Genomic DNA, 21180 nt, shown 5'->3' with positions numbered 1-21180 from the left:
AAAGGCATCAACAACCCACTAGAGCGAGAACACGATTTAGACCGGGAGCACGTCCCACAGGACTGCACAAAATTCCTGACATCACGAGACAAGGAGGGCCACCGACTCACCAGATCTCTAGTACCAAAAATACCTGGATGACCAGCCAAAGCAGAGCAATGAACTTCAGACACCACTCTCTTCTTCCACTGGTCAGGAACATACAACTTTCCACTGGGACAACGCTCAGGTTTGTCCTCCTGGAACTCTTCCAGAGCACGTCTCAAATCGGGCGAGATGGCAGAAAGAACTACCCCTTCGCCTAAGATGGTAGCAGGCTTGGTCACCACAGGAGAATCAGCAAAGAAGCTCCTAGAGAGGGCGTCTGCCTTGACATTCTTTGTTCCAGGAAGAAAAGAAACCACAAAATCAAAACGTGTAAAAAACAAGGCCCACCTAGCCTGTCTAGGGTTCAAGCGCTTAGCCGACTCTAGGTAAATCAAATTCTTGTGGTCAGTGAGGACCACGACTTGATGCTTAGCTCCCTCCAACCAATGTCTCCACTCCTCAAATGCCCATTTCATGGCCAACAGTTCTCTATTCCCCACATCATAGTTACGTTCAGATGGAGAGAACTTTCGGGAAAAGAAAGCACAGGGATTCATTTTAGATGTTACAGGATCCTTTTGGGACAAAACAGCTCCTGCACCAATCTCAGAAGCATCCACCTCTACCTGGAATGGAAGTGAGACATCAGGTTGCCGCAAAACCGGGGCGGAGGTGAATCTTCGCTTCAGCTCCTGAAAGGAAGAAACAGCCTCCGGAGACCAATTTAACACATCAGCACCCTTTTTAGTCAAATCAGTCAATGGCTTGGCAATACTAGAAAATTTTGCTATAAATTTCTGATAAAAATTAGCAAAACCCAAAAACTTCTCGAGGGCCTTCAAAGAAGTGGGCTGAACCCAATCGTGAATGGCCTGTACCTTGGCCGGGTCCATTTCAATAGTTGACGGGGACAAAATAAATCCCAAAAAAGAAATCCTCTGTACTCCAAAAAGGCATTTAGATCCTTTGACATACAGGGAATTCTCCCTCAAGATCCGGAACACAGTCCGAATATGTTCCACATGAGAATCCCAATCCTTGGAGAAGATCAAAATATCATCCAGATAGATAATCAAAAATTTATCCACAAAATCTCGGAAAATATCGTTCATGAATCACTGGAAGACAGAAGGGGCATTAGTGAGCCCAAAAGGCATCACCAGATACTCAAAATGTCCCTCCGGAGTATTAAACGCCGTCTTCCATTCATCCCCATGCTTAATGCGAATAAGATTATACGCCTGAGGTCAAGCTTGGTAAACCAGCAAGCACCTTTAACTCTGGAGAATAGATCAGAAATCAGGGGTAACGGATACTGATATTTAACAGTAATTTTGTTGAGGGCACGATAATCAATACAAGGTCTTAATGATCCATCCTTTTTGGCTACAAAAAAAAAACCCGGCACCTAAGGGTGACAAGGATGGTCTAATATGACCCTTCTCCAACGCCTCCTTAATATAGGATCGCATAGCCTCGTGCTCGGGTACAGATAAATTGAAGAGCCGACCCTTGGGAAATTTACACCCCGGGCTCAGTTCAATTGCACAGTCATAACTCCTATGAGGAGGCAGAGACGCAGACTCATTCTCACTAAATACATCATAAAAGTCCGCCAAATAATCAGGAACATCATGCGACTGAGGAGAGGTGGAAAACACCGGAGCCTCACTAAAGGCACACCGACAACCCCAACTCACCACAGACACAGATTTCCAATCCAAAACTGGATTATGAATCTGTAACCAGGGAAACCCCAGAACAATAGTATCATGCAGATTATGCAACACCAAAAATCTGCAATTTTCTTGATGGTCTGGGGCGACCCGCATTACCACCTGGGTCCAAAACTGGGGTTTATTTTTAGCCAGAGGAGTAGCATCAATCCCCCTCAAAGGGATAGGTGTCTGCAGAGGTGTCATCGGAAATCCACAACGTTTAGCAAAATCCAAGTCCATTAGGTTTAGGGCTGCTCCCGAATCCACAAAAGCCTTGGCGGAAAATGTGGACAGGGAGCAGATCAGAGTAATAGCCAGAAGAAACTTAGGTTGAACACCCCCAACAGAAAACGTGTATGCAAAGCGTTTCTCTCATTTAGGACAGACAGAAATAATATGTGAGGCATCTCCACAGAAAAAACACAACTTATTATGCCTTCTGAACTCCTGACGCTGCTCTCTGGAAAAAACTCTATCACATTGCATAGGTTCAGACATTTGTTCAACAGGTGGCAACACCTCTCGTGCAGCTTTGCGTTCGTGCAAACGCCGATCAACCTGAATGGCTAATGACATAGAATCGTCAAGACCAGAGGGAACAGGAAATCCCACCATAGTATCTTTTACGGCTTCTGACAATCCCTTCCGAAAGAGAGCAGCCAAGGCATTATCATTCCAGGTAGTAAGTACTGCCCACTTTCGGTATTTTTGACAGTACAATTCTGCAGAATCACGACCCTGGCTCAATGCCAGCAGGGTCTTTTTAGCCTGATCAATGGCATTAGGTTCGTCATACAACAACCCCAAAGCTTGAAAGAATGCGTTCACATTAGTCAGAATAGGATCATCTGGTTTCAAAGAAAACGCCCAATCCTGGGGATCGCCACGCAGCAAAGAGATGACAATTTTAACCTGCTGCGCGGAGCTCCCTGACGAGTTAGGCTTCAAGGTAAAAAATAATTTACAATTATTTTTGAAATTCAAAAATTTAGACCGATCCCCAAAAAATACATCAAGTGTAGGAATCTTTGGTTCAGCAGCATGTGAATGAGCAAGGTAGGCGGAAATTCCCCGCACTTCCGCAGCGAGCTGCTCCACACCATCAGACAATTGCTTTATCTCCATTGAGAGAAAAAAAAAATTCCCCCTACGGCCTCAGAGATATAGAGGAAAAAATATACACACTTTTTTTTTTTTTTTTTTACAATTCTTTCCTGCTATTGAGTACCCTAGGATCTGCGGTATGGCGGGTGATTCTGTTATGAATGAGTCACCGTAGGGGGCAAAAGCAGAAATACAAGCTAAGTCCAGAAAACCAGAGAAGTTGGCAACTATCAGATTGCAGACCCCTGAACCTATCAACACAACTAGCAGTAGCCGTGGGGGGTTCCTACGATGCCCTAGACCCCTCGATCACAGCCGGAGAATTACATAGGCCTAAAGAAAGAAAGGGGAAATCTAAACTGCCCCAGAGCAGACCCCAAAGCAATAGGAAGCCCCCAACATATAATGACGGTGAAGCAAGATGAAAATACTAACACAGGCAGAAAGATAGACTGAGCAAAGACGGGGCCCAAAACTACCTAGATAGGAAAGGACAGGAAGGCTGCTGTCTGCAATCTGCCAAAACCCAATCAAAGACATAAGCCAACAAGCTGATATGAAAAAGGCCCTGAAGCAGCTAGGCTTCAAAAACTAAATCAGCACTCAGGTATTTTCAGAAGACAGAGCTAAATGAATTCAGCACACCCCAGCAGGGAATGGCAGAAATCCAGAAAAACAAAGCAAAACAAAGTCAAAGCACCAAAGCAAAAGGCCGAGCAGCAAACTTAGCTTTAGAGGAGCAGGAATTCAGACTGGTCTCCAAGGATCCCACAGAGAAATCACCCGCAGGGCAGAAGGGCGTCGGCAGCCTTATATCCAGTCAGTAACTCCACTCAACCAGTCATCATCATCAGCCTCAGGTGTTTGATAATCAGGCTCACTACCTTTCTTTACCAGAAGAAGGAGTTCCTCGGGCCTCAGTAATGAAGGGGAAAATGAACTCACAACAGAACTCACAACATAAGACCTCAGCAGTGGACATGGATGTCAGACAGACATATCTAACATCCTCCAAAACTTTGAGGAGTCCACCAAGATGATGAGCGGCGATGACGTCATAATTAGCATCACCATCCCACTCATCTGCATTCTGAAAAGCTCTCTGCTCACAATGAAAGAGGATGCACTCCAGGCAGAGCACAAGGACATGGATCAAGGAACCATAAGGGTGATTACACACAGCCCAGCCTTATTTCATCCCAATGTGGATTGGTTGCCAATGAGGAAGAGGAGGAAGAACAAGAGCTACTTTCATGCGCTATAGATGGTACCACAACCACAACTGTCATACCGTCTGTTCAGCGTAGATGGCCTGAGGACAGGGAGGAAGAGGAGGAGAAGGACACCTTGGTCAGTCGTCCTGTTGATGAGGACATGGAAGGCTTGCCTGTTACCAGTCTGGCACGCATGGCTGACTTTATGTTGCGCTGCCTTTCCCGTGACCCTCGTATTGTAAAAATAGTGGGTAACAGTCATTACTGGGTAGTGACACTTTTAGACCCACGCTACAAGGAGAACTTTCAATCTTTTGTTCCACAGGCAGACAGGTGTACTAAAATGGTGCAGTACCAGAGGGCCATTGTTGCAGAATTATTAAAAAAATTCCCATCTCTAAACGCTGGCGGCAGACATAACAGTTCGTTGGACAACCAAGGCGGACAGGATAGAGAGACACAGCTTCAATCCAGCAGAGGCAGGGGAACACTGGTAAAGCTCTGGGACAGTTTTCTCAGGACCTTGCTGACTGTACTAACGTCCTCCGTGATTCCTCTGTGCCTTTTAATTATTGGGTATCCAAGCTGGACACGTGGCATGAACTGGCTCTCTACGCCTTGGAGGTCCTGACTCCTGGTCTGCCCTGCCACTAGCGTTTTGTCAGAGCGGGTTTTTAGTGCCGCTGGTGGAATTATCACAGCTAAGCACATTTGCCTGTCAACAGAAAATGCAGACAGGCTGAATCTTATAAAAATGAACAAGGGATGGATTGGGACATACTTCTCGACACCACCAAATGATGACAGTGACACATCACCTCCAATGTAGTGTCTTTTTGGGAGGTGTATTTCTATGTACCTCTTCATACCCACACATGGGTATACGCTTCCTGATTTTGGCAATTTGGTGTCCTCCTCCTCCTTCTCCTCATCCTCACCATCCACCACCACTCGTACACGAGGGTGAACGTATTCAGTCATGCTCCAACCACTCTGTTTTTTGGCAAGGGTGTTATGATGCCTGTCACCAATTTAAAAAAAAAAGTACCCCCCAAGGGGAAATGTTTTTCAGCCCATACACATAGTGTATGGGCATTACAAGTCTAAGAGACCTGCTCCTTTACATTGGGCCTATTTTTTAATCAGGCCTATCTCCATGTCTCATCATCCACCGCCACTAGATCACCAAGGTCAACGTGTTCCATGCTGCTATAGCCAGGGTTGAATTATTAACAAGGGTAGGTGGTTATACTGGGTGTAAAATACTTGTTCAGAAAAAGGTTAAGGTGTACCCCACAGGGGAAATGTTTGCCAGCCCATACACTTAGTATATGGGCATTACAAGTCAAGGAGACCCGCTCCTTTACATTGGGCCTATTTTTTTTTTATAAGGCACTCCTCCATGTTTCTTCCAAGGGGGGATTGGGATTATTGGGGTGCATATGACTTGGTAGCAGGGTAGGCCTTGCAGTCAATGCATAAGAAAAAAGAATGGGAGTACAAAATGAATGATGTGAAGTGGATTTTCCTGTGCCCATCCAGTACCTGGATTCAAAGGCTTATTGGGGTGCATATGACTTGCCAGCAGGGCCAGCCTTGCTGTAAATGTATAATAAAACAGTATGGGAGTACAAAATAAATAATGTGAAGTGGATTTTCCTGTGCCCATCCAGTATGTGGGTCAAAGGCACATTGGGTTGCATATGACTTGGTAGCAGGGCCAGCCTTGCTGTCAATGCATAAGAAAACAGTATGGGAGTACAAAATGAATATTGTGAAGTGGATTTTCCTGTGCCCTTCCAGTACGTGGCTTTAAAAACTTATTGGGGTGCATGTTACTTTGGGGCAGGCCAGGCCATGCATTCAATGCAACATTTTTTCAGGAAGCCCTCCTGTAGCTCTTGTGAAAGTGGTATTGGGGTGCGTCGTAATTCTTGGCAGCCCATCCACTAAGAAAGTATGGATGAGGATAATAGGCAGTGGCTAGAGGACAAGCGTAAGCTCGGCACCAAAAAGAAGAGAAAGAAGGGAGATAAAACATCTTCTCCTGCTCTGACCAAAGTATCTAAGGAAGGAAAAACTGACTCCCCTCCGGTCTCTGTTCTTTCTAACCAGTTCCAAGCCTTTGAGAACATCTCTTCCTCTGAGGAGGAAGCTGAGAGTGAGGTTCTGGCTTCGGCGGGGCTCACAGGGGGTGCCGAGTCTTCTTCTTGTGGGAATGTAAGGTCCTTGGAGGGAGGGACTGGCCCAGATTCCGGAGACGAGGACGATAACAAGAAAAAGCTTGTTGGAATGGACACCTCTGTGTCATTAAAAAGGGGGAAGGATTCCTCCTCTGAGGCAGAGGATAAGGGGAATGGGAAGAAGAAAGTCATTTAACTCAATCACCAATGATAGCGGTACCCACTTCATTGACGCTGGCGTCCATTAATGTCGCCAGCATAGTCAAATACAACTAGATTTGCAGCCTTTGATTTTCTCAGCTGTGTTGAAGCTGACATTTTCCTTTTGCAAGAGACCAGGCTGCCAAACATGACAGACGTGTTTAAACCTAAGAGGAAGTGGAGACTCGGGCCCTCCTATTGGTCTCTTGCGGCAGAGCCGTATAGCGGAGTGGCGGTCCGGTGGAATGCCGACGGGTTATTGAGTTAGAAATGGGGAGGTGCCTGATCTTCGATGTCCTCATGAAGTAGGACAAGAGCTCTGGCTCATTAACATCTATGGCCCCCAATCTAAGTGGGACCGGAAGTGTCTCTTTATGAGGGTCAAGCATTGCCTTTTTACAAGTCGGCAGTTTGTCTTTGGAGGGGACTTCAATGCTGTCACGAGGCCCCGAGATAGAGGAGGTTCCAGAGACAAGCTGACTTATGATAGCGTCGCCCTTAATAGTATAGCTAGTGAGGTTCACCTGGTGGATGTCGACATTCGGCACACCCCAGGACATGAGGGGTTCACCTATCATAGAGGTAACTGTAGGTCCAGAATAGATAGGTTTTATTTAAAGAAGGAAGCTGTCTCTTCAGCAGTGTCTGTTGTTGAGGTGGAGTTCTCCAACCACTGTTTAATTTTGTTTTCTCTGAATGTTACGGAGACCCTCCAGATGGGAAGAGGCTTTTGGATGCTCAATACGTCTCTCTTGGAAGAAGTGGACATAAGACAATCCTTTGAGGATATTCTTCAGAGACAGGTACCCTTACTGAATCTTTGTAGTAGTAATTCAGAGTGGTGGGAGATGTTCAAGAAAAGGGTGGCGAGATCTTCCGCCAGCTCTCGAGCCTCAGGAGTCCGAACAGGTACTGCCTGTAACAGGGTTTGAGGAGGAAACTCCAGCATCTTGTCTCAACTGGAGGTAGCCGCGAGGAGATCTCCAGAGTGAAAAGTGGTTACAGGACTGGTCAACACTGTGGGGTCCCTGAGGTGATCCAGATCAGGGATCCTGGAGGTTGTCAGATCCTTCTACTCGCACTTCTTGGGGAAAAGGGATCTTAATTGGGATGAGATCTTGGGTCGCCCTCCCAGGGGGTACTCGGTACCGAGCCGGTGTCAGTGGGATGTGTCACAGCAGCGGTGACCCGGACCGTGGCCCTGGGCACCCAAGTAATGGCAATAGGTTAATGGTGAATAGTTCGTGACGCCACCTGTGGTGTTCGGCAAGGGAGGTGTTAAGCCGACGCTGCAGACAGATCCTCTGGGACAGATGGTGTGATGCAGCAGTGATGGTATAGCCCTCCACAGGCAGGGCTGTTGTCCCAGGGCAGTATAGATGTGGGGACACTTAAATGGTGTAGTGTCCGGCGCAGGGGATGTAGCAGTGTCAGGCGGACGGACGTAGGACGGAATGGAGGACACCAGGGCATGTAGTTCCAACGCTTTACTCACAGTCTGTAGTGCCCGCTTCTGTGCCGTGTCCTGAGGGTCAGGGACTCAGTCAACCTCTAGGCAAGATGGAAAGCTCCCTTCCACACTCCGACAACTTATGTACCTTTTCTGAATGTCTCCTCTATAGCGCCTTTAAGTGTGAAGATCTCCTAGTACTGTGTTACACTGGAGTTCCTCCTGACACATGTTCCCAAGAACTCTACTTGTACGGCAGACAGCTGTAGCCTGCTTCGGGGACTCTCTACTCCTAAGTCCCGGCTCTCTATCCGTATTGCTGTTGTGCCCTCAAGTCTTAGATGGGAGTAGTGCATTTACAGCCCACTACTCTACCGGTGTCTGCTGCAGAACCATTAGTGTTCATACAACCTCGGGGACAGGGCCCCGGCCTTGCGTTTAGAACTTCTAGGCAGGGTTCTTCCTCTTACCCACGTCCTCTGTGTTCCCATTTACTCCTACGTTCTGTACTTGTCTTTCCCTTCTATGGAAGTTCAGGTTTCAGTTCTACGTCTTTCACCTTCTTTCCTTTCCTTTCCCGTGCCAGCTGGCTCAGGTCACTGAGACAGCTGCAGCACTCCTTCCTCCATCCCGTCTTCCAGGGATCTCCTTTCCTCACTCCTCTCTGAATGATTTCCTCCCTCCTACTGACCTCCTGTCAGACTGACCTGTAATCCTAAACCATCCCGCTCTTTTATGTATCCTAAACTGCACCCGCCTCCCAGCACGTTTAGTGTTCCAAGCAGGGAACCACCAAAGGTGCTCTGCTTCTCTCTAAGCAAGGAGCCGCAATGTGGTTATGCTGAACTACTCTACTGGGTGGGGTGCGAGTGTTGGAGGGTGGTCAAGAGCCCCCAACTTACCTGGATGGTGGAGCACCACACCTTAGGAGAAGGTGCAGTACCCCTGTGGCGACTGAGCCTCAGGGGCGCCACAATGTCAGCTTTCCTGGCTGAAACCGTCCCTGAACCAGGGGTAGACCCCTCTCTTGACGTTTTAACAGAGATTATCAGAGAAGAGGAAGTTAAGTTGGCGATTGAAGGACTTGTACAAAAAAAAAATCGCCCGGTCCAGATGGCTTAACATCTGAGTTCTATAAGACCTTTAAGGAAGCTTTGGTTCCCCTCTTGACTAAGGTATTTGTGGCGCCCCTGTTTGCGATACTAATGATCCTGCAGCAGAAACCGGTGGAATAGAAGTTGTGACCGCTTTATTCCCACCAAAGACTCGAAGACACAGTGGCAACGGTGTGTGAGCCGGGACACGAGTGTATGGAGTCCCCAAAGCTGGCTACAGCCACCTGTCTTGCGAGTGGAGTTTAAGTAACATCAAGAAGGAGGCACTTGAGTGTAATTCAGAACTGCAAGTACTTCAGATTAGCGCTAGAGAGGAGACGTTCAGAAAAGGCACATTTGGAAGGGAGTGCTGGAAGGGTTAATTCCATCTGCCTGGGAGTTGGCTGAGCCCCTGACCTGGAGACTGCAGCATTGAAGCGGGCACCTGTCTGTGCCAGAAACGTGAGTAATAGAATTGGAACTGCATTCAGCTGTGTCTTTGCCTTTGTCCTGCGCCAACCAACTCGGCACTGCTACATCTCTGTGCCTAACACTACACCATCTACCTCAAAACTTATTACTACTGCCCTGGGACTACAGCTCTACCTGTGGATAGCTACTACATCTTTGCTGCGCCCCACCATCTTTCCCAGAGGATCTGCACCGCAGCGTTGGCTTAACACCTTCATTGCCGAGCACCACAGGTGGCGTCACAAACTATCTATAAACTCTATTTATATTTCACCCATTTTACATTGGGCGCCCAGGGACACGGACAGGGTCACCGCGACCGTGACACGTCCCACTGCTAGACACCGGCCCGGTACCGAGTATCCCACGGCCCTAGGGGGTGATCCATACTCAATGACTGTCTTTCCTTGGGCACTCTGCCAAAATCAATGAGGAGGTCTGAATTTTCAATAGAAGATATACTTAGGATCTCAAAACCAGTATCATATATTTCCCTATAATGAAATACTTTATTAATAAAAGAACCAGACATTGGGTTCACACCACAAATGAACAAATCAAAAGCAACAACAAAAAGTGCTCAAATAACCAGTTTTAAAGATGGGGCTGAGAAACTAGAAGTCACTGGTGTAGAATATGCTCACACCTTCCTGGCTGCGGAGGTTGGCACCCTAGGGGGGGAACGTTGTGGCACCCCCGCTCCATGATGGCTAACTCTAGGGACCCTGATACACCCTACAGCCACTAGGGAATCATTCTGCCCAATTCCTGGAGGGACCCCTAACACTAAACATAGACAATCCTATGCTAAAGAGGATCCTGTACCCCAAAAGTTAAAAATATATATAGGAACACATAAGGCAGTATATTGGCGTAAATGGTGAAAATTCTCAATAGAAAAATCCTTTTACCATCAAAGACTCTATTTATGGTTACAGACCATCTCAATGCTGAGTCAATTAGAAAATGGATTTTTATAGGCATTGACCATCATACAGTCAATGAGGAGGTCTGCCCTCATCATCTTGTCAAAGGGTAAGGACCATTCTTGCATTGAGAATTGGCATCCCATAGCGCTTCTCAATGCAGACAGGAAGGTTCTGGCAAAGGTGCTGTTTAATCGGCTGGGGAAATTTGCACCCTGACGCCCAGCATTGCTCTGTTCCAGGCCGCATCACATTTAGTGCTGTGCTCTGTGTCTGAGAGGCAGTGGAGCAGGGTACGGCTGGTCACTGGAAGGGGTACATGCTGTCACTGGACCAGGTAAAAGCGTTTGATCGGGTTAATCACGAGTACCTCTGGTTTGTCCTTTGAGATATGGCCTGCCGGGGGGTTTGTTGATTGGTTTAAGACCTTGTACGATGGGGCAGAGAGTTTCCCGCTTGTGAACAGTTGGATTAGCAGCTCTTTTGAGGTTGGATCTGGTGTTCGCCAAGGTTGTCCCTTGAGCCCGCTGCTGTACGTGTTTGCAATTGACCCACTTCTTAGGAGGGTGGAGCATAGACCATTGGCCGGGATTGGGATGGACCGTGCAGCACCGGAATCCACTCAGAGGGAGGTGGTGTATGCCGATGATGTTACTGTTTTTGTTTCCTCTCACAAGGAGGCAGGGTGGCTGATGTCACAGGTAGATCATTACTCGGAGGCTTCCGGGTCCAAGATCAACCGGGAGAAGAGTGACTGTTTCTGGCTGGTAGGAGGAGATCCTGGTTTTGATCTCCCGGACACCCTTCCAGGACCCAAAGTTTCTGCAAAAGTCCTTGACATCGAATTTAGTCAGGAGGATTACCCCAAACAATATTGGGACAGCAGGCTAGAGATCGCCACTCAGAAGGTGAACCAATGGAAGGGTTGGTCTTTGACCCTAAGGGAAAGGGTAAACCTGATAAAAACTTACCTTCTCCCTTTACTGATTTATCTGGGTAATGTGTGCATCTTGCCGGAGTCTCTCTGGACTCGAGTCTACAGTTTGTTCTTCCAACTCTTATGGGGGAATAGAATGAACCTGGTCAAGAGGGAGGTAACTTACTGTACGAGGAGACTAGGAGGGTTGGGTATGGTCAACCTTGTAGTATTCCTTGTGGATACCTTCATTAAGATCAATATTGCAAACCACAGGGTATTCTGTGGGTATTCTCCTGTAGGGGATGGTGTCAGATTTTCTTCCAGGAATGGGAAACAGGTGGGCAAGTGAAGGATCTTCGCACACCGCATGGACATCTTCCGGCTTACGCTGCCTTGGTTCTGAAGGTAATCCCAGGTAGGGTCTGGGAATGTGGGAGATCAGGATTCTGCCAAGGAAACTCCTTGACAATAGGGTTCTGTTGACCCATTTCCAGAGGCCTCTGGTGCTCAGGGATTGCCGAAGTTGGGAACTTTGGGTGGGTTTGCATCTTCTGAATTCTATCAGGATCCCCTCAAAGTATTGGGACTTGGCTTGGCATTGCTTCCACGGGAAACTGTGTGTGAGGGACAATCTGAAGTGTAGGAGCTCTGAGGACAGGAACTGTCCTCGGGAGCATTGTGGTACCGTGCTGGAAAGCATGGACCACTTCCCGCTTCGTTGTCCCTTCAACACAGAGGTGTACAACAGGGTGGGCGCCTCCATTGGCTGATCTCGGGTGGCCGGTCACTCCTACGTGGAATGGGCCTATGGAACATTCAGAGACCTTGGTGGTCGGGACCGCTGCACCTTATTTCTAGTTAGCACAGTGGTTAGGTATCACATGTGGAACTCACGGTGCTTAGTATCGACGCAACGGAAAATCCTCCCAGTGGATGATGTGTTTAGAACCATACTCGGTGACCTGGTGAAGGTGCGCTCTCTGGAGTATGAGAGAATGGGCAAACATAGGGCCGCCCTTCTCTGGAGGGGCTTTTCTTTTAGTGTGCCCTAGTCTGGTCATCTCGTTTCCTGGTCGTGGGCTGCTGCTGACACTGTAGATTTTTGTTTTGTGATCGGTATACAGTAATGTAGGGCTGCAGGCGCTGAACTTGGGCTTTGTGATTGGTGGGTATTGTAGTGTTTGTTTCTGTATATATTGAATATAGGGATCTATATTTTGGTATAGGTGTTAGGTTGGGTGGTGGGAAAAGGGGGGAAGGTGGGTTTATCCTGTGTGACTATGGGACACCGTGGTGTTTGGAGGAAAACCTGGCACTGCCTGATCTGGCCTATAGTCGTTGGACATGGACTGAGGCATGTGACGCGGGACCAGCTCTCAGGTCAGTGCGGGGGTTAGGAAGGGTGGGCTTGAGCGTGGAGTGGTTGTTAGTTTAGTCTTGTATGTATTTGTATCATTTGGTTATTTCATACTGTATATATATTTAAAAGAAAAAAAAACGCTTATGTATATATTTATGTCGGCTTTTGTTTATTTTATTTATTGTTATTTTTTATTTTGTTTGGTGACCAGACCAGAAGGTGTAAGTTATTATTAGTTATAATTCTGTATATATGCACAATATGTGTGTGAAGAGAGAATGAGCGGCTGGACCTGTGTTCAGTATATGGATTGTGTTCTGGCTGATATTCTTGTTATGTTTCTGTTATTATTATTGTTATGTTATCCATTTTTTATAATAAAAGATCTACAGGATGTAACTCAGGATCAGTACAGGATCAGTAATGTAATGTATGTACAGTGACTGAACCAGCAGAATAGTGAGTGCAGCTCTGGGGTTTAATACAGGATGTAACTCAGGGTCAGTACAGGATCAGTAATGTAATGTATGTACACAGTGACTGCACCAGCAGAATATTGAGTGCAGCTCTGGGGTTTAATACAGGATGTAACTCAGGGTCAGTACAGGATCAGTAATGTAATGTATGTACACAGTGACTGCACCAGCAGAATATTGAGTGCAGCTCTGGGGTATAATACAGGATGTAACTCAGGGTCAGTACAGGATCAGTAATGCAAGCCTCCCACACTCCAACGAGACAGTCACGATTTTCACAGCCTGCCCTGCTGTCCCGACCGGGATTATTCTTTCCTGCACTACACTGAGCCGCAACACCCCCTCATGCACCAACCCCCATCATTCCTCGCCCTCCGAAAGACACCCACCGCAACCCCTCACTGATAAATCCCAGCAATGACATCGCTGGGCTGCTCTGTGTGCACCGGACCTGTGATGAGGTCACAGGAGGGGAGGAATCAGGGGTCACATGATCAGGGGCCTCAGTGTATGCAGGACTCTGTTGTGCTGGTTGTCATAGTGCTGGATGAGGGGAATTTTATGTGAGGGGGTTTACAGGGTGGATGTAGCAGAGCTGTGTTTGTTGGAGGTGTACGGAGCGGAGTAGTGTGTACGAGGTGTATGGAGCAGAGCCGTCTGTGTACGAGGTGTACAGAGCGGAGCCGTGTGTGTACGAGGTGTACAGAGCGGAGCCGTGTGTGTACGGGGTGTACGGAGTGGGGCCGTGTGTGTACAAGGTGTACGGAGCAGAGCCATATCTGTACAAGGTGTATGGAGTGGAGCCGTGTGTGTACAACATGTACAGAGCAGAGCCGTGTGTGTACAAGGTGTACGGAGCAGAGCCGCGTGTGTATGGGGTGTGCGGAGCAGAGCCGCATGTGTACAAGGTGTGCAGAACGGAGCCGTGTGTGTACTTTGTGTACAGAGCAGAGCCATGTGTTTACGAGGTATACGGAATGGAGCCCTGTGTGTATGAAGTGTAGGGAGCCATGTATGTACGGAGCGAAGCCGCGTGTGTACGGGGTGTGTGAAATGGAGCCCTGTGTGTACGGAGCTGAGCCATGTGTGTATGGAGTGGAGCAGAGCCATGAGTGTACGAGGTATACTGAGTGGAGCCATGTGTGTGTGTGTGAGGTGTATGGAGCGGAGCCGTGTGTGCGAAGAGAGCGGAGCCGTGTGTGTACGAGGCATACAAAGCGGAACCGTGTGTGTATGAGGTGTGCGGAGCCGTGTGTGTACGAGGTGTATGGTGGGGAGCATTCATACAATACCTCCCAACCGTCCCAGATCCAGCAGGACAGTCCCGATTTTGAGAGTCTGCCCCGCTGTCCCCGCCGGGAGCTTACTTTTCCAGCGGACACAGGAGTACACGGCCAAGCCCCGAGGAGCACTTTAAAACTCGCACGTGACGTTTCACCGAAAGTGATGTGCTGGAAGCTGACCGGACATGAGGTAATTTCGGGAGGAGATTGTGATGGAACCATGGAGGCACTTCAGGGAATGCTTCAGATCCATCACCGTGTCCTCCGACAGCGCAGACAGAGGGATCGCTTTGGAATCGGGGATGCCGGCCATGTGAGCAGATCATGATATGTCCTGCATCGGGAGGCTCAGGTGGGCACTACAATGGGAGCTGGGCTGCTTTAGTATCTTTATAGAATCTTTCATTCTTTCTCTCTGTTTCTTTCTCTCGTCTGTTCTTTCTTTCTTTCTTTCTCTCTGTTTCTCTCTCTCTGTTCTTTCTCTCTCTAATTTTTCTTTTTCTTTCTCTCTCTATGTTCTTTCTCTCTCTGTTCTTTCTTTCTTTCTCTCGCTCTCTGTTATTTCTCTCTCTGTTCTCTTTCTTTCAACATTGACACATGATGAGGTTATTAATAGTAGACAGTGTAGGACCGCCCCGACCACAGAGTCACCTTGTCGATGGTGGAACGGCTTTTATGCTATGTTTTATCAAATACAGTATTACTAAGAACTCTGTACGATTTAAATGCACTTTTGGTTTTTACTTAATTATAGCGGGGTTTTTTTCATTTCGTCTTTTGTAGGTTTTGTATGCTTTTTGGCCATGTGAACATGCATTTATATGCTGCATGTGTACCAACTCAAACCAAGCTCAATTTTTGTGTTTTTGCTATAGTATCTTAATAGAATCTTTCATTCTTTCTGTTTCTTTCTCTCTCCTTTCTTTTTCTCTCTGTTCTTTCTTTCTCTCTCTAATTTTTCTCTTTCTCTCTCTCTGTTCTTTCTTTCTCTCTCTGTTCTTTCTTTCTCTCTCTGTTCTCTTTCTTTCCCCTCTTGGTTCTCTTTCTTTCTTTCTTTCTTTCTTTCTTTCTTTCTCTCTCTGTTCTTTCTCTATCTCTCTCTGTTCTTTCTTTCTTTCCCCTCTTTCCTTCACTCTTTCTGTTCTTTCTTTTTTGCTTCCCCTCTTTCTTTCTCTCTGTTCTTCCTTTCTCTCTCTCTGTTCTTTCTTTCTTCTTTCTCTCTGTTCTTCTTTCTTCTTTCTCTCTCTGTTATTTCTTTCTTTCTTTGTGCTTTCTTTCCCCTTTATTTTCCTCTATGTTATTTATTTCTTTATTTCTCTCTCTGTTCTTTCTTTCTCTGTTCTTTCTTTGTTTTGCTCTCTGTGTTATTTCTTTCACTCTCTGTTCTTTCTTTATTTCCTTCTTTTCCCTCTTTCTTTCTCGCTCTGGTCTTCATTTTTCTCTCTGTTCAGTCTTTCTTTCTCTGTTCTTTCTTTCTCTCTCTGTTCTTTCTTTCCCCTCTTTCTTTTTCTCTCTGTGTTATTTCTTTCACTCTGTTCTTTCTTTATTTCTTTCCTTCCCCTCTTTCTTTACTCTCTCTGTTCTTCCTTTCTCTCTCTCTGTTCTTCCTTTCTCTCTCTCTGTTCTTTCTTTCTCTCTCTGTTCTTTCTTTCTTTCCTCTTTCTCTCTCTCTTTGTTCTTTCTTTTGCTCTCTGTTCTTTCTTTCCCCTCTTTCTTTCTCTCTCTTTTTCTTTCTTTCTCTTCAATACCAGTCAATGTGCCCATAATGCCAGCCACTGTGCCCTCAGTACCAGTCAGTGTGATCAGCAGTGCTAAATGGGTGCGGTTGGGGCGTGGACATGGTTGTGACTAGTTGTGAAATGGGTGTGGTTGGGGTGTGGCCTAAAATTTGCCTTTTTCCCTCTTTCCCTTCTTCAAAAGTTGGGAGATATGGTAATGTATGTACACCGTGACTGCACCAGCAGAATAGTGAGTGCAACTCTGGGGTATTATACAGGATGCAACTCAGGATCAGTACGGGATTAGTAATGTAATGTATGTACACAGTGACTGTACCAGTATAATAGTGAGAACAGCTCTGGAGTATAATACAGGATAAGTGATGCAATGTGTTGCCTCTGTAATGTATCAGTGCAATTGGAATAGAATCAAGAAACCACAATCACGTATATTCAAATTTGAGTGCAGGATCTCAGGACAAGATAGAATTAATGTTTTCTTTCATTACCTGTACAAGGCAGCAGCCTGTCCCGTTGATGCTGACACTGTAATTCCCAGGAACGCTGAGCGGCCTTCTCTGGACTAGAAACTTGTTCAACTCATTCACTGTTATCTTATTTTGTCCTGTCACTTTTATAGTCTGATGAGCATTGGGGGTAAAAACAAGTTTGGCAAAGGCAGAAAGAGCCTGAAGAGTAACCACAGTGTCCTGGAAGAGACAAAAGATAAGGACGATAGATAGATAAAAGATGATAGATAGATAAAAGATGATAGATAGATGATAGATAATAGAAAATAGATAATAACAGTGGCTCGGTGGTTAGCAGTGTTTCTTGCAGCACTGGTTTTATGGGCTCAAATCCCACCAAGGACAACATCTGCAAGGTTTCCTACAGGTACTCCGGTTTCCTCCCACATTCTAAAGACATAATGATAGGGAATGTAGATTGTGAGCCCCATCGGGGACAGTGCCAATAATGTTTGTAAAGCGCTGTGGAATTAATGGCGCTATATAAATTAGTAAAATAAATAAAATATAAATAATAGATGATAGATAATAGATAGATAGATAAATAGATAGGTAGAGTACTTACCTCTGTAGACTGAAATCCTCCATATGGGTTTTGCTGTCTGATCAGCCAGACGGAGATCTTCCCCATGATCGTCAGCTCTTGTGTAGCTTTGGGGCCCAGAGCGAGGCTCAGTAATACATACGCAGCAATTTTCACCTCAGCAGGAGAACTTGGAGGATAGAAAAAGTCAACCGGTGGTGCTGCAGGTTTGTCATCACGTTCCCAGTGGATCGTGCCCTCTGATGACCAGAAGGTTTCATTATCAGTAGAAGCCGCTTAGAAATGTCTTTTTTGCACATTACCCTTTAGCGCCATCATATATAGGGCACTCTCTATATCTGCCGTGTCTTCTTACCTTCCATGATGGCCTTGGATATTAGTGATGTGAGAAGTCTTTCCCTTCTGTCCCAATCCTGGGCCAGTGTAAAGACGTAGGCCATGATGGCCTGTTGGTACACACTGAGGGTGTGGTTGGTGTCAACAACGTTTTGCAGACAGGTCAATGCACCGCTTAGCAACGTCGTCTGAGGAAAATACAAGACAAGGTTCTACAGTTCTTTCTATCCAGTAAATTTAAGGACATGTCTAGGATTTTAAAAAAAACTATTAAAGAGAGAAAAATGAGAAATGTGATAAAATAAAAAACTCTCAACTCTTAAAGGGGTTATTCCTATCTCGAATATTTATGACGTATCCACAAGATATGCCATGAATGACTAATAGATATTACACTCCCCAGTCTGTGGTAACATACATCCTCATGACCACTGCAGCCAATCACTAGCCTGAGAGCTGATATCAAAGCACTAGCCTGACTAAGGCCAGTGAATGGCAGCAGCGGTCACATGGATTTAAAAAGTTTATTCCCACCATGGGGACTTTGAAATGTGTAAGGTGGTTCTGATTTTGTCTCCTTCTTTCCTCTTTGGGAGGCAGCTTGCTGTAATAGAAACCTTCTCCAGCTGCTTTGTCCGCAAACAAACCTAAGCCATGGACAATTGCTCAAGTTGCCATCCATGATGAGCTAGTAAGGAATTGTTGTGTCAGTTTTGGGTTTTTACTTGTTTTAGGAGCATTGATTTCAAAGTATAGTGTCACTATAATGTCACATTCAGGACTAGAGTTGAGCGACTTTTGGTTTTTTAGGGTCGCGTTTCGTTTCGTGAAACCCGACTTTTCCAAAAGTCGGGTCGAGCAAGATCGTCCGATTATAGGGAAAAGTCGGGGTCGTCCCGAAACACGAAACCCAATGTAAGTCAATGGGGAATAAAAGTCGGCAGTGAGAGGAGGACAGGAAACACACCTACAGTGCCCATTTGAATGCCAAAAGCATCAATTCTTCTTTCTTAAGCTTGTCAACCTTAATTAACTTCATAATACAAGTTACGCACTGAAAAATGGGGGTTATTTGGCTACAAACTGTGGGGGGGAGGGCTGGCTCCAGGTTTTCATGTGCCCTGGGCGAAAGAGCGCCCCTTTAACACATACCACAACTCATCATGCTCCGATACGGCAGAGAAATAGCGGTATAGTACAATGAAAAATACCTCACTTTTTACATCTCATGACGAGGCCCATCTATTTCTCGATACAGAATCATTGGTCCCATATAATGTTTGAAACAGTATATGATGAGCTCCACATAATGCTACAGTATATGTTGGTCCCCATGGATGAAGCTCCACTGTCTTATGGGCCCAAATAATGCTCCAAACATAATGGGCCCCATTTCTAATGCTCTAGTGTATAATGGGCCCTGTAAATGCTGCTCCAGTGTCTGATGTCCACCTTTGGAATGTTCCAGTGTATGGTGGGCCCCATCTATCATTCTCCAGAGTATAGTGCTCCCCAAAAATTGCTGTCCCAACATTGAAAACAATCAAATAAGTCTCCTCGCTAGGGAATCCCTGTACTTGTCTGGACAGGTGCTGTAGCTTGCTTAACAGCTCGCCAGCCGTTCTCACGCCCAGTATGGATTACACGTGATTGCACAAAGGTGAGAAAGGGTACCGTATCCCCAGATAACATGTATGGATAGCGTACACATTCAAAATATATGTCTCAGGAGGCAGGCTCAGACGGTGTTAGGCCCAGTATGGATTGCACGTGATTGCACAAAGGTTAGAAAGGGTACCGTATCCCCAGATAACATGTATGGATAGCGTACACATTCAAAATATATGTCTATACAGCATGAGGCAGGCTCAGACGGTGTTAGGCCCAGTATGGATTGCACGTGATTGCACAAAGGTTAGAAAGGGTACCGTATCCCCGGATAACATGTATGGATAGCGTACACATTCAAAATATATGTCTATACAGCATGAGGCAGGCTCAGACGGTGTTAGGCCCAGTATGGATTGCACGTGATTGCACAAAGGTTACAAAGGGTACCGTATCCCTGGATAACATGTATGGATAGCGTACACATTCAAAATATATGTCTATACAGCATGAGGCAGGCTCAGACGGTGTTAGGCCCAGTATGGATTGCACGTGTAGGCACAAAGGTTAGAAAGGGTACCGTATCCCTGGATAACATGTATGGATAGCGTACACATTCAAAATATATGTCTCAGGAGGCAGGCTCAGACGGTGTTAGGCCCAGTATGGATCGCACGTGATTGCACAAAGGTTAGAAAGGGTACCGTATCCCTGGATAGCAAGTATGGATAGCGTACACATTCAAAATATATGTCTCAGGAGGCAGGCTCAGACGGTGTTAGGCCCAGTATGGATTGCACGTGATTGCACAAAGGTTAGAAAGGGTACCGTATCCCTGGATAACAAGTATGGATAGCGTACACATTCAAAATATATGTCTCAGGAGGCAGGCTCAGACGGTGTTAGGCCCAGTATGGATTGCACGTGATTGCACAAAGGTTAGAAAGGGTACCGTATCCCTGGATAACATGCATGGATAGCGTACACATTCAAAATATATGTCTCAGGAGGCAGGCTCAGACGGTGTTAGGCCCAGTATGGATTGCACGTGATTGCACAAAGGTTAGAAAGGGTACCGTATCCCTGGATAACATGTATGGATAGCGTACACATTCAAAATATATGTCTATACAGCATGAGGCAGGCTCAGACGGTGTTAGGCCCAGTACGGATTGCACGTGATTGCACAAAGGTTAGAAAGGGTACCGTATCCCTGGATAACATGTATGGATAGCGTACACATTCAAAATATATGTCTATACAGCATGAGGCAGGCTCAGACGGTGTTAGGCCCAGTATGGATTGCACGTGATTGCACAAAGGTTAGAAAGGGTACCGTATCCCTGGATAACATGTATGGATAGCGTACACATTCAAAATATATGTCTATACAGCATGAGGCAGGCTCAGACGGTGTTAGGCCCAGTATGGATTGCACGTGATTGCACAAAGGTTAGAAAGGGTACCGTATCCCTGGATAACATGTATGGATAGCGTACACATTCAAAATATATGTCTCAGGAGGCAGGCTCAGACGGTGTCAGGCACAGTATGGATTTGACGGCCCAGATTACACAGCGGAGGAGCAGGGAGAGGTAAAGATTGCAAATGCTGGGGCCCTGCCCAAGCAAGGGGGGCCCACTCGTGGGCGTCGGTACTGGCACTGGGCCCCTCATAGTACAGCGGTGTGTCTGACGGCGGGCGTGCACCACCACCGTCAGAGACACTTGATTGCACTATGAGGGACCCTGTGCCAGTGCCCGCGCCCAAGAGTTGGCCTACCCACCTGTCCAGGGCAACGGCACTCGCATGGTGTCGTGCGGTAGGTGGTGACCCCGGCCATGGGGGGGGAGGCAGCACAGTTAGGGAGTTTTAGAAAGTGGCATATGTTGATGTTGGACATTCAGCTGATGCAAAAGGCGAAATAGGTGAAGTACCAGGAAGAGGTGGACCAAAGC

At 46.5% G+C, this 21180-nt stretch overlaps 1 protein-coding gene across 1 annotated transcript in view; it reads right to left on the bottom strand.

Moving 5' to 3' along the window:
• The window catches only part of LOC141056087 (ovostatin-like), a 157833-nt gene that overhangs the window by 31478 nt on the left and 105175 nt on the right, over positions 1 to 21180 (bottom strand). The window contains exons 27-29 of the mRNA XM_073552746.1: positions 17634 to 17802; positions 17300 to 17517; positions 16714 to 16914 (exon numbers count right to left, since the gene is read on the bottom strand). Of these exons, the coding sequence (XP_073408847.1) occupies positions 16714 to 16914; positions 17300 to 17517; positions 17634 to 17802 (588 nt within the window). The remainder of the gene's footprint in view (positions 1 to 16713; positions 16915 to 17299; positions 17518 to 17633; positions 17803 to 21180) is intronic.

The sequence above is a fragment of the Dendrobates tinctorius genome, unplaced genomic scaffold, assembly GCF_039654945.1.
Source record: "Dendrobates tinctorius isolate UK_male_01 unplaced genomic scaffold, ASM3965494v1 ptg000196l, whole genome shotgun sequence".
NCBI classification, from domain to species: domain Eukaryota; kingdom Metazoa; phylum Chordata; class Amphibia; order Anura; family Dendrobatidae; genus Dendrobates; species Dendrobates tinctorius.
This window is presented reverse-complemented; position numbering and strand designations above follow the sequence as displayed.